At 34.7% G+C, this 13352-nt stretch overlaps 1 protein-coding gene across 1 annotated transcript in view; it reads left to right on the top strand.

Annotated features, from left to right (window-relative positions):
• The window catches only part of PKN2 (protein kinase N2), a 130308-nt gene that overhangs the window by 71720 nt on the left and 45236 nt on the right, over positions 1-13352 (top strand). Inside the window, exons 4-6 of the mRNA XM_047870618.1 lie at positions 3041-3158; positions 3468-3613; positions 3705-3918. Coding sequence (XP_047726574.1) covers positions 3041-3158; positions 3468-3613; positions 3705-3918 — 478 coding nt within the window. The remainder of the gene's footprint in view (positions 1-3040; positions 3159-3467; positions 3614-3704; positions 3919-13352) is intronic.

The following is a 13352-nucleotide window of genomic DNA, read 5'->3' as shown; positions in this document are numbered from 1 at the left end:
TGAAATATAACTATCAGACATTATAGAGTGCTAATTACTAATATAAACCATGTAACATTGTTCTTTTTAGTTCAAAATTAGTCAGATATTGGCATTTTCATATGATTCAACCTAACAAACATAAAAATCTTTCCAAAGCCTTAATTAACATAAAAGCCAGTATTTCTCTAATGCCTAAACCAATTCTTATACTTTGGACCTACCTTGTCTCTTGCCTTGAATATATATTAGGTGCTCAGTAAAAATCCATTGAATGCCTAGAAGCATAAAACTGACATTAAAAATTTATTGAATGCTGGAAAGCATAAGACTGACGTGTAGTAACTATAAATCACCTGTGACAGGTAATATCCAGTGTCAGTTTTAAAAGCCTTCATCATACTTTGACATCTGTGCACATCTTCCAAAAGTCTGGGAAAATTCAATTACTTTTAAAATGAACTAAAAATGCTCTTCTTTACATGTTGAATTGAAATAGTTAAAGTATTTCCAAAGAAGTAAACGACTTCTGTCTTCTCATATACTGATTAAATAATAAAAGGAGTAGCTCAATTGAAAAGCATAGCATTAAATAGTTTGTTAATAGCTATTCATTTATATTAGGATTTCATTGAGATAAGATAATCATTTTTATTGCTCTAAAAGGGGACATTTTTAATGCCAATCATGTGCTAGGCAATATGATTTTAGTTTTATCTAGTGCTTACAAAAGCTTCATATTTTAAAGAATGGTATCTCCATTTGTGTAATTTATGCAAGAAACCTAAATCTTGCAGAAGATAGGTTAACAAGCCCAGGTTTAAAAGTACAGTAAGATTTGGGGCCCAGTCTATCTGATTGCAAAACATATTTACCCCACTAAATTAGGAGCTTTGGAATACTAAGTTTTTTTCTTACTCCAATAAGTTCTCAAAGGAATAGAAAAGCTGTTTCAAATCTTCAGTTTTTCTGATGTACTTAATAGTGGAAAGGAGGAGGAATTAAAAGTATTTTCATTTTAAATTTGAAGGGTGAATAGGTATATTCATAAAAGCATATAATTAGTCATAGTCAAGCAGCAAACTCAAGCAAGTATCTTTAATGGTAAAGCATAATTAACAAATGCAGTGTGTGTGTGTGCGTGTGTGTATGTGTGTACACTTCATGGTGTAAAATGATATTTAAGAGACTTAGTAGATTATTTGGCTCAACTCCTTGGTGTGAAATCTAAATATTTAATAAAGAATGAAATCTGACTAGAGGTCTTTCTTAAATTGACTGGCCTTAGGAGCAGGAAAGAAATGGAAGAAGAATTCATAAATTTGCAAATTCTTTTTCTCCCACTGTACATTAACCTTGTTTGGTGTTTAACATAAAATATGTTCACTTTCTTTTTTTTCCCTTATATAATAGCAATATTATCTTTCCCACCCCACATCTCCTTCCTCCTCTTTTATTCAGTGTCATAATAGACTCTGTGTGTGTGTTTCTTTTGAAATGATGCTGCACATCTGATGCTTGTCTCTTAGCTTCTAGTCTTGAACTCTTCTAGAGAATATAGATTGATTGTATCCTATTTTATTTGCAAATCAGTACTGACTGCCATAGTGATAAAACTAGAGATGCTTAAATAGTAAGCAACAATTGGCTTTTCTTTTGAATAAGTACTTTCTAACTTGATGCATAGTTTTATCATTTTTTTGTGGATTGAAGCCTACTAGACTTTGACAATTAATATAACAATCTAAGCAGCAGATGGTTTTAATTTCTGTTACTTGTTGCATATGAAACTTTTGGGGAAAAATGCTGTATTAGTTTTCTATGGTTGCTGCAACAAATTATCATAAATTTAGTAGCTTAATACAAATTTATTATTTTACAATTTTGTAATTGAAAAGTCTCAAACGGATGTCACTGAGCTCAAATCAAGGCATGGGCAGAGCTGCATTCCCTTCTGAAGGATGAAGAAGAGAATTTGTTTCTTTGTTCTTTCTAGCATCTAGAGGCTGCCCACATTCCTTGGCTTATGGCCTTCTTCTCTGTCTTTGAAGCCAAAAACAGTGGGTCCATTTCTTCTCATATTACTCTGCCCTCCTCTTCTGCCTTTCTCTTCCACATTTAAGGAGACTTATAATTACTTTGGGCCCAACTGGAAATAATCTCTACATTTTAAGGTTGAATGATTAACAACCTTAATTCCATCTGCTATTTTAATTTCCCTTTGCTATGTAACATTCGTAAGGTTCTGGGATTAGGACATGGACATCTTTGGGTGGATCATTATTTAGCAGACCACAATTCCTAAAATGGTAAGTTTTTTGTTACTCTTTGTCAGTAACAGTCATTGTTGTTAGAATTAAACTGGTATGACAGTAACATTATTTCACTTAATTCTGGACCTTTCTTGAAGTTTTAAGAGATAACAGAAGTTTATTCACTATAATTTCCTCCTTTGCTTTATTGAGAATGTCTTGTCTTTTTTTTGACATTCAAGAGTGTCAAGGGACCTTTCTTATTATCTCACCAGTGTTGACAAATGCTATTTCCTGTTTCCTTTATCAAATTTAAGGGAACACAAATACCATCTATGATTAGTTACTTTAAAAATTTCCCTACATATATGAAGCTTCATAAGAATTTAACTGTAATGTTATGAGAGAGGAAGAGATTTTCTAAAATATTTAGGTTTAGTCACTGAGGTGTCTGTCACATGCAATGCTTCTGAGAATTATTGAACATAGTGTGAAAAAATCCTTTATATTTTGTGTAAAGCAGAGAAAATTACAAATGTGAATTCGGAATTCTTTAAAACAGTAATAAGATTTACTTGCTTTCTCACAAATTGTCTTAACTAAATGAAGTTGTTTTTCTCACTTATAGCCGTTTCGTTCGATGGGTTTTTAAAATAAATGTATCTACAAGTGTATCTATTATAACGCTTACAGTGTGCTCTTTTAACTCTGTTTTTCACTTGCTAATAATCGTTTTATCTTATTTAGAAGCTGTGAAAATGTTCTGTTTGTCTTTTCACATGCTTACCTTTTCAAACTTATTTTAATAGGATCGGAAACTCCATGGCACAGCTCAGCAGCTGCTCCAGGACAGCAAGACAAAAATAGAAGTGATACGAATGCAGATTCTTCAGGCAGTCCAGACCAATGAATTGGCTTTTGATAATGGTGATGGAATAGAGATAAATTGTCATGCTTATTATTATGGGCTTATAGTGCTTAATAAATATCATGTAGTAAAGAAGCAGTGGTTCAGAATTAAGGAGGAGGAGGCCTTATGTCTTTGAGTTTTGGTGGCTAAAATGGAAGGCTCGTTATTTCAACATTGTATCTATTAAGTATTACTTCAGTGTTTATTTACTTAACTAATTTTTCTCTTACATTGTAAGAATTCATTTCTTTTTCATGAGTTTTAATCACTGTATATGAAAATACCAAATAAATGGTTCAATTGCATTTTTTTTCTCCCCCCTCTAGCAAAACCTGTCATAAGTCCTCTTGAACTTCGGATGGAAGAATTAAGGCATCATTTTAGGATAGAATTTGCAGTAGCGGAAGGTGCAAAGAATGTAATGAAATTACTTGGCTCAGGAAAAGTAACAGACAGAAAAGCACTTTCAGAAGTAATTTTAAATAAATATTTTAACTTAATAAATACATTTTTCAAAGAATGTAATTATTTAAATGACAACAATTGTCTTTTCCCTTTTCAAGGCCCAAGCAAGATTTAATGAATCAAGTCAGAAGTTGGACCTTTTAAAGTATTCATTAGAGCAAAGATTAAATGAACTCCCCAAGAATCACCCCAAAAGCAGTATTATCATTGAGGAGCTTTCACTTGTTGCATCACCAACACTAAGTCCACGTCAAAGTATGATATCTACACAGAACCAATATAGTACACTGTCCAAACCAGCAGCACTAACAGGTAGGTTGCATACATCTCCTAATGGTTTTGGGTGCACTTTTTTGGTGTGTACGTCGGGTCCTGGTTTAATAAATGAATAAAAAGTATGAGTACTTTTAAGAAGTATGCACAGATATTTAAAATACTGTGATAAGATACACATAACATAAACTTTATTATTTTAGCCATTTAAAAATATACAATTCAGAAGTATTTACTATATTTATGGTGTTGCAAAACTATCACCATCATGTAGTTCCAGAACATTTTCATCATCCCAAAAGGAAACCCCGTACCCATTAAGTAGTTACTCCCCATTCCCACAGCTTCTGGCAGCCACTGTTGGTTTTCTGTCTCTGTAGATTTGTCTATTCTAGATATTTCCTATAAATGGAAGTATATAATTTTTGGTCTCTGTGTCTGGCTTCTTTCACTTAGTGTACTGTTCTCAAGGTTTGTCCTTGTAGAATATATCAGTACTTCATTCCTTTTTATGGTAAATAGTTCTCAATTATATGTGGGTATATACCAAGTTTTGTTTATCCATTTATTAATTGATGGACATTTGGGTTGTTTCCACCTTATGACTATTGTGAATAGTGTTGTTATGAACATTTTTGTTCAGGTTTTTGTCTGAACACCTGTTTTCATTTATTTTGGGTGTATACCTAGGAATGTAAGTACCAGGTCATGTGGTAATTTTATGTTCATATTTTTGAGGCATGGTCACCTATTTGCCACAGTGGCTGCAGCATCATTTTATGTTCTTAAGAGCACACATCCTTACCCAACACTTGATATTTTCCTTTTCTTTTTTTTTTTTTTTTTTTTTATTATTGCCATTCTAGTAGGTCCATTACTGAAAGTCAGTTAGTGAAGTCTCAGTTATTTTTTGTGCCTATTTCTCCTTTTAATTATGTAAATGTTTGCTTCATGTATTTTTGGGGCTCTGCTGTGAAGTGCACTTATGTTTATAATTTTTATATCTTCTTGATGGATTGACTCTTCTATCAAAATATAATGTCCTGTTTTATCTCCTGTAAGAATCTTGAATTGAAGGTCTGTTTTGTCTGATATTAGTGTAGCTCCCTCAACTGTCTTTTCCTTATTACTATTTGCACTGAATATCTTTCTCTGCCCTTTCACTTTTTTTTCCTTTTCAGCTCTTTAAAAATGTGATTTCATCTTCTTGTTTCTATTTTCCTATTATAAAAAGCTGTAATTTTTTTATCAGTATATCTCTTCATGCAATGTTCTTTATTACCCATTGGCTTCAAATAACACTTTTCTTTTTTTTTTTTTTTTTTCTCTCTGCTCCTATGACTGGGTGCTTTTAATTTACCTCTTTAAGTTTGCCAGTTCTTCTGCCTGCTCAAATCTATTGCAATTTTCTAGTAAATTTTAAAAATTTTAGTATTGTGCTTTCATTTGGTTCTTATTGATAAATTCTATGTCTTCATTAATATTCTCTATTTGTTAAAACACATTCTCCTTTCTTTCGTTTGGTTTTGGTTTTGTTCTTGTTTTGTTTTGTAGGTCCTTGACAATATGTAAGACAGTTGATGTGAAGTCCTTGTCTAATAGATTCAGTGTCTTGGCTTCATCAGTTTCTATTAATTTCTGCCTTTCTTGTCAATTAGCTGTACTCTTTTTTTTTTTTTTTTTTAATTTATTTTTGAGAGAGACAGAGACAGAATGCAAGCAGGGAAGGGTAGAGAGAGTGAAGGGGAGACACAGAATCCAAAACAGGCTCCAGGCTCTGAGCTGTCAGCACAGAGCCCGACGTGGGGCTCGAACTCACGGACCACGAGATCATGACCTGAGCCAAAGTCGGACGCTTAACCGACTGAGCTACCCAGGCACCCCAGCCATACTCCTTATTTTCCAGGTTGCATCTTAATTTTTTTTTTTAATTTTTTTTTCAACGTTTATTTATTTTTGGGACAGAGAGAGACAGAGCATGAACGGGGGAGGGGCAGAGAGAGAGGGAGACACAGAATCGGAAACAGGCTCCAGGCTCTGAGCCATCAGCCCAGAGCCCGACGCGGGGCTCGAACTCCCGGACCGCGAGATCGTGACCTGGCTGAAGTCGGACGCTTAACCGACTGCGCCACCCAGGCGCCCCTTAATTTTTGATTGAAAACTGGATGTTGTGAATATTATAATGTGTAACTCTGGAAGACACTCCCTTTCTCTAGAATTTCTTGTTGTTTGTGTGGGATATAGTTTTTTAGGGGCTTTTATAAATGATTTTGTAAACACTGTAGTTGTTGTCATGTATGGTCACTGAAGTCTTTATTAAGACTAGTGGTCAGCTAGTATTTTAACAGACATTTCTTTTCATGCATGCAGGCAGAAAGAAAAAAAATTGCCTGTCTTTGTAGCTGGGCTCTGTGTTTGTGTGTTGGGGGCATACCCCCAACAGTCACCCAGGCATCTTACAACTCTGCCTTTGCTGGCACAAAACTTGAAGATCAGCCAGGTGTGAGAACTTAGGACTTTCTCAGGCCTTTTCTGAGGATGCCTCCTTTTCTCTCTAGCCTTCTAGTTTCTCAGTGGAAATACTGCAAAGCCCTTATTCCCCAAAACATCCCACTCCCTATGTTCTCCTCCAAGACTCTTTGGGATATCTTGTTTGTCCCAATTGATATCTTTTGCCTCAGGTTGCAATGACTGGTTTATTTGCCTTTAAATGCCTTCCACTTAGCTATTTCTCTGCCCTTAGAGATTTCCTAGTAAGGCAAAAAACAATTTTTTTTAAGGCACACTTTTGTGTTAGTTCATCAGAGAGCCCTCAGTTCATTCAAAGCAGGCAACCACACTTCCTTGAGAATGAGGTCTTCTTTTCCAACTGCTGTCTTGAAAATTATCAACAAACCATGTGGGTAGAAGGAAGATGAGGCAAGGCTAAGTTAAAGTGCTACAGAGTCTCCTATTGAGTACTTACTGTGTTTTTGTTAAGTAAGCATTTGCTTGGTTGCAGTAAACCTTTGACTATCTTCCACATTTCTCATACACTTGATTCTAACAGTTTTTGCTAATTTTTGGTTCTTTTGTTTGTTTCCTGTGTTTCTGTGGAGAAATTGCTTTAGGACCTTGTTGCCCCACCATTTTCTCTATCAGCTACAAAGGTTTTTATGGTCCATGTGATTATGACATTTTTGTTACATTGACTTCTCACCCCTGGAAATTCTTAAATTACCATATGAATGTGAATGTCAACAAGGGCTTTACTTTAATAATGTCATTGAGTATTTTGAAGATGTGAAAGTGTTCTTCAGAATTGCATAGCATGCTATCACATTCTGGTAGCTTTGGGTATCATTAATCAGTTTTATGTCAGACTTCTATATTAAAACTTGAAGGACAAATTTATAGTTAAACTGTGCTGTTGCCACTAATAGGATCAGTCTAAACCTGCAGTTACCAAATTGAGTTTCTAAATCTGAGGTATCCTGGGATGCCAGAATGAATAAACAGAGTACAACAGGATATTTTAACTTTTTTGAGGGAAGCCCTCAAAGTAAAGTGTTACTTCACGTCCTACAGTCACCATTTAAATTACTAGCTCAAAGTAGTTCTAGTTTTAGCAGGAGATGGTGCTTTGAGTGAAGTCATAAATGTTGATGAAACAGGGTTTTCCTGCATTGCTGTGATATAATAAATACCATGTGAAAATCAACATGGAGTAGAAAAGAAGGTGGCGGTTTCCAGTGTAATTCCAGAGTTTGAGAGGTTGTACAGTGCTCAGTGTAAACATCCCATTAGGAAATAACTATGGTTATTTACGAATGAAATAAGATTACCTTTTCTTTCAAGTTATGTGTATTGTTTTTATAGTTATTAATTGATTACAATATTCTATGAAACAGAACTGTTAGGTATATCTTTCAGACTAGGAGCACAGTAAAAAAATTGGTACACTAGGGTACCATGAAACAAGAAAGCTTGGGAATCTTTGGTCAGAATGCTCCATTTTATTTTAAAAGTTTTAAATATTTATTAAAGTGTTTATCATTCTAGTCACATCTTCTGTAAGTCCTATTATGAATTTTCTATCACAGTTAAACTGGTTTGTGCACAGTCCCTGTTTAATATCTGCCTTGTTATCCATCTTCTTACTGTATTTTTTAAAACCAAAACTGGAATATAGACCTGTGAAGAACAAAGACTTTGTTGTCTGCCTACATGTAATTCTAGCCCCTAGCACAGGATATTTATAGTTTCAGGAGAAACTTAGTAAAGATTATTTGACAATAAGGAAGGAACTGCACTTAAGTTTTGCCATTGTATGACTCAGTGCTGAATGCATTAATAATATTTTAGAATTTTTGAATGATTCATTGATTAAAATATGGTTGTCAAATATTTGGAAATCAACAATATTTCTAGAAAAGTAATAAAGCCATGTTTTAGAAAACATCTGATACAGCTGGAATTTTTTTCCCTTTCTATTCTTGTTGACTTCTCTCCCCAACTCTAACCTCTTCCATTCTCTTTTCCTGTTCTTCATTGCCTTACTGAACTTTATTCAAAGTGATGTAAATTGTCAGCATAAAGGGAAGTATCTTATACTTCTTAAGACATTTTGGGTTTTTTTTTTTAATTTTTTTTATGTTTATTTTTGAGAGAGAGAGACAGAGTGCAAGCAGGTGAGGGGCAGAGAGAGAGGGAGACACAGAATCCGAAGCAGGCTCCCCAGGCTATGAGATGTCAGCACAGAGCCTGACGCGGGACTCAAACTCACGAACCGCGAGATCATGACCTGAGTCGAAGTCAGACACTTAACCGACTGAGCCACCCAGACACCCCAAGACATTTTGGTTTTTAAAAATACTATTTTAAATTCCTACTGAACCTTTTAATGAATTAATGTTGAACCTTAAGGTAAAGACAGAGTAATTAGAAAGAGAAATACTATTGGTCTTAATAAAGGATTATACACAATGAAGAATTATATTGGATAAGTAGTAGGAACATTTACCCTCCTGAGTTTTTCACTACATGCTATTTGTGGTTTGTCTCATTTATATTCTGATTTCTTTTGTGGTTGTATGAATAAAAATTTAAATTTGCAAATTTGGTGCTACTTTGAACTAAGGTATAATTGAATTTTTGGTCCACATTTTGAGACTTTTACTTGTTTTTATGAAAGAAGATACCTTCATTACTCAGTTGTACCAAGATGAAATACTGAATTAGTAAAATGGATATAAAATAGTTTTTTCAGAACATTAAAAAAAAAACATTTCCTTGTTCTAATGGAATTCATAGCTACTGCTTATGAATACAGACATTTACTTCTTGGATTGCTTGTTTTAAAAATTTCATATTGTGGGTTATAAAAGTAAAATATTTTAAAGTATTTCTAATATGGTTACACACAATTGCAACTGTGTCACCTCATAAAGGAAAGAAACTTCTAGATGCTTACTAAAGTTCTTAAATCCCTCCAGGTTTCTTTTTCCTAAATGAAAGCAGGTGCTGAGCATTGTCATCTCCTAATATATTGAAATTACTAAAATATTTAATAAGCTACCAGGGTTTGAAGTAGTGACCAGATGTTTTCAGTTTCCCCAGGATGACTTTTACAGCTAAACATTTACAATGGAAATGAGCTAAGTTTGCCAGTTTAACAACAAAAAAGGAAATAAAACACACAAACACAACAAGTTGTTTCTTTTGAATTAAAATTAAAATAATATCTATTTAATCTGTTTTAACACTTTATAGTTACAGAATATTTCCATAGCCTAACGAACATAAAAATTGAAGCTTCCCCTCCAACTTTAGTAACTTTATTGAGACATAATTTATATACCATAGAATTCACACACTTGAAGAATACAGTTTTAGGGCACCTGGGTGGCTCAGTCGGTTAAGCATCCGACTTCAGCCCAGGTCATGATCTCACAGTTCGTGGGTTCGAGCCCCTCGTCGGGCTCTGTGCTGACAGCTCAGAGCCTGGAGCCTGCTTCTGATTCTGTGTCTCCTTCTCTCTCTGCTCCTCCCCCATTCATGCTGTCTCTCAAAAATAAATAAAAGTTAAAAAAAAATTTTTTTGTTAAGAATATAGTTTTAGAACTTTAAAAGAATGTTTTAATGTTTATTTTTGAGAGGGGCATAGAAACAGAGTACGAGTGGGGGAGGGGCAGAGACAACTGAATGACCCAGGAGCCCCTAGTTTTAGGATTTTTAGGAAATGTATATAGTTGTGCCACCATCATCAGCATTCAGTTTTATTTGAAGTGTATAACTTGAAGATTTTTGTCATAAATTTTGTTGTGAAACCATAACAACAATCAAGATAATTAATATATCCATCATCCCAAAAGTGACCTTGTGTGCCTCTGTGTAATCCCTCTTTCCTGCTCTTCTCATGCTCTCCTTACCCACATCTGACTCCAGGCAATCACTGACCTATTTCTGTCACTTGCTATTAGTTTACATTTTGTAGAATTTTCTATAGGTGGAATCATTTAGTATATACTGTTTTCTTTGGGAAGAGAAGGATTTCTGACCTTTTTCACTCTGAATAGCTATTTTAATATTCATCTATGTTGTGTCTATCAGTAGTTCCTTTCTGTTATTAATAGTATTCAGTTGTATGGATAGTCCATAATTTGTTTATCCATTCACCTGCAACTGATATTTGAGTTGTTTCCACTTTGTATTTTTTCCAAATATAGCTACTAATAACATCCTTATGCAGTTTTTGTGTAAATGTAGATTTCATTTGGGTAAATACTTAGGAATGATATGGCTGGATCATGGTAGTCTACTGAAAATGGATTCTTTACCCATTTTTAAATCTGAAAAGTCTTCATTTTTGAAAGATATTTTCAGTGGGTCTAGAATTCTAAGTTCACAGTTTATTTGCTTGTTCATTTTCTCAGTACATTAAAATTGTTGCTTATGTGTCTTGCTTTCTTTGTTTCTTATGAGAAATCCACTGTGATCCTAATCTTTGTATATCTTTTTTCCTCTGGCTGTTTTTTTTTTTTTTTTTTTTTTTAATTTTTTTTTTCAACGTTTATTTATTTTTGGGACAGACAGAGACAGAGCATGAACGGGGAAGGGGGCAGAGAGAGAGGGAGACACAGAATCAGAAACAGGCTCCAGGCTCTGAGCCATCAGCCCAGAGCCCGACGCGGGGCTCGAACTCACGGACCGCGAGATCGTGACCTGGCTGAAGTCGGACGCTTAACCGACTGCGCCACCCAGGCGCCCCTTCCTCTGGCTGTTTTTCATATTTTCTCTGTATTACTTGTTTTGAGAAATTTTATTATCGTGTGCTTTCATGTGATTAACTTATTGCTCTTTTGCTTGGTGTTTTTGAAATTCTTGGATACTTACTGGGTTTATAGTTTTCATCAAATTTGGAAGTTTTTCAGCCATTATTTTTTCAAATATATTTCTGTCCCAATTGTCTCTGCTCTTCATCAGGGACTTAGTTGTACACATATTGGGCCACTTGAAGTTAAACTTAGTTTATATATGCACTGTTTTTTTTGTGTTGTTGTTGTTGTGTTTTTTACCCCTCAAGTCTTTCCTTTCTCTTATTTTTTTTTTTACCATTTCTACTGCTTTAGCTTCAAGTTCACTAGCCTTTTCTTTTGCAATGTATAATCTGCCACTAATCTCATCCCAGTATATTTTTCCTAAAGTCTCTAACATGGTAGTTTAATATCTGGGATTTTGTTTGGGGTCTTTTTGATTTCTTGCATGTCTCTATTCAAGTTTTTGAACAGATGGACTATAATTATGATCACTGTGTGAATGTGTTCATGTCAGTTTTGGATTGATTTTCATTTGATTTCTTTTTTTCTTACTATGTTTCTTACTTTTCTGTTTATCTGTTTTCCTGGTATAATAGTCAGAATTTCAAGAATGACCCTTGGAACCCCTGTCCTGTGAATACGATGAGACATCATTCCTGTGATAATACTATGTTATATGGAAAAGGGGATTTTGCCTGTGTGACTAAGGTTATTAATCAGTTGGCTTTGAGTTAATATAAAGGGCAGTTATCTGGGCTGGTGTAATATGATCACATGAACCCCCTAAAAGCAGAGAATTTTCTCTGGCCAGTGGCAGAAGGGGAAGAATAATCTGAATCATGAAAAAGATTGTATGTGCCATTGCTGGCTTGAAGATAGAGGGAGCCAGCATATAGTGAGGAATTCACGTGGCCTTTAGAACTTGAAAACAACCCTTGGCCATCAGCTAGCAAGGAAATAGGGACCCCAATCCTATGTCTGCTAGAAACTGGAGGCTGCCAACAACCTGAATGATCTTGGAAGCAGATTCTTCAAATCTTCCAGATAAGAGCCCAGCCTGGCAGATATGAGGATTTCAGCCTTGTGAGATTTCTAACAGAGAGTACAGACAACTCACCCAGACTCTGACCTACAGAACTGTAAGATAATAAATGGGTGTTGTTCTAGGCCACTAAATTTGTGGTAATTGGTAATCCAGCAACAGAAAACAAATATGCCTGGTACTCTCTGATTAGATTGCTAGACATTGTGAGTTTTAGCTTTTGGGTGCTGGATATTTTTGTATTCCTATAAATATTCTTGAGCTTTGTTCTAGGTCACAGTTAAGTTACCTGTATTGCTTTTAAGCAATACCTGTATTGATTTTAAATACCGGGTATTGCTTTTAAGATTTGTTATACAGACCAGAACATCATTTAACATAGGAGTAATTATTCTCTACTACTGGGGCAAGACTGAAGATTAGGGGAACCCTCTGCACATCTTAGTTCTGTCTCTGGACAGCTGTTGTCTATCTTTTACTCTGCCTGTGAATTCTAGCCACCTTGATCAGTTCTGTGTCATACTCTCCGGTCCGTTTCCTTCACACAGGTAGTCCACTTGGTTGCACCTGAGTTTCCCCTCCCTGCACTATGTCCTAGGTATATTCCAGGCAGTAAACTCAAGCAGTCTTAGGGTTCATCTCATTTGTTTGCCATCTCTTGGGGATCAGTGTTCTTCATTTCCTGACCTCCAATGTCTTTAACACTTTTTTAATGTATTTTGTTTGATTTTTTTTTTTTAAGAGTTAGGTATAAATCCAGGCCTTTTTACTTTCGAGTTCAGCTTTAATTATTTAAGTTCATTGGGACCAGGAAATATCCCTAAATGTTATATAGGAGTACTTAAATAACTCCTAAAATGTTATTCTCTGTGCATTATCTAAAATTTTAATACTATAGCACCATTTCTAACTTCTAGTATACTAAATCTAGCCCAACTGATGACAAACCGTATCTTTAGATATCCTTAAAGTTACTCATTTTCATTTGAACACCTTCAGTATTTATTTGCCTAAGGAAATCAGAATTATGCTTAGATAATTATAGTCAATTATTTGACTCATTACACTATTAGAAAGTTAATATTATTTTACATCTCAAATAGAACAGGAAACCCATTTATTTATACAAAAAA

This window comes from Prionailurus viverrinus, chromosome C1 (genome assembly GCF_022837055.1).
Source record: "Prionailurus viverrinus isolate Anna chromosome C1, UM_Priviv_1.0, whole genome shotgun sequence".
NCBI lineage: Eukaryota > Metazoa > Chordata > Mammalia > Carnivora > Felidae > Prionailurus > Prionailurus viverrinus.
The sequence above is the reverse complement of the archived record's forward strand: the minus strand, read 5'-3'. Positions and strand labels throughout refer to the sequence as shown.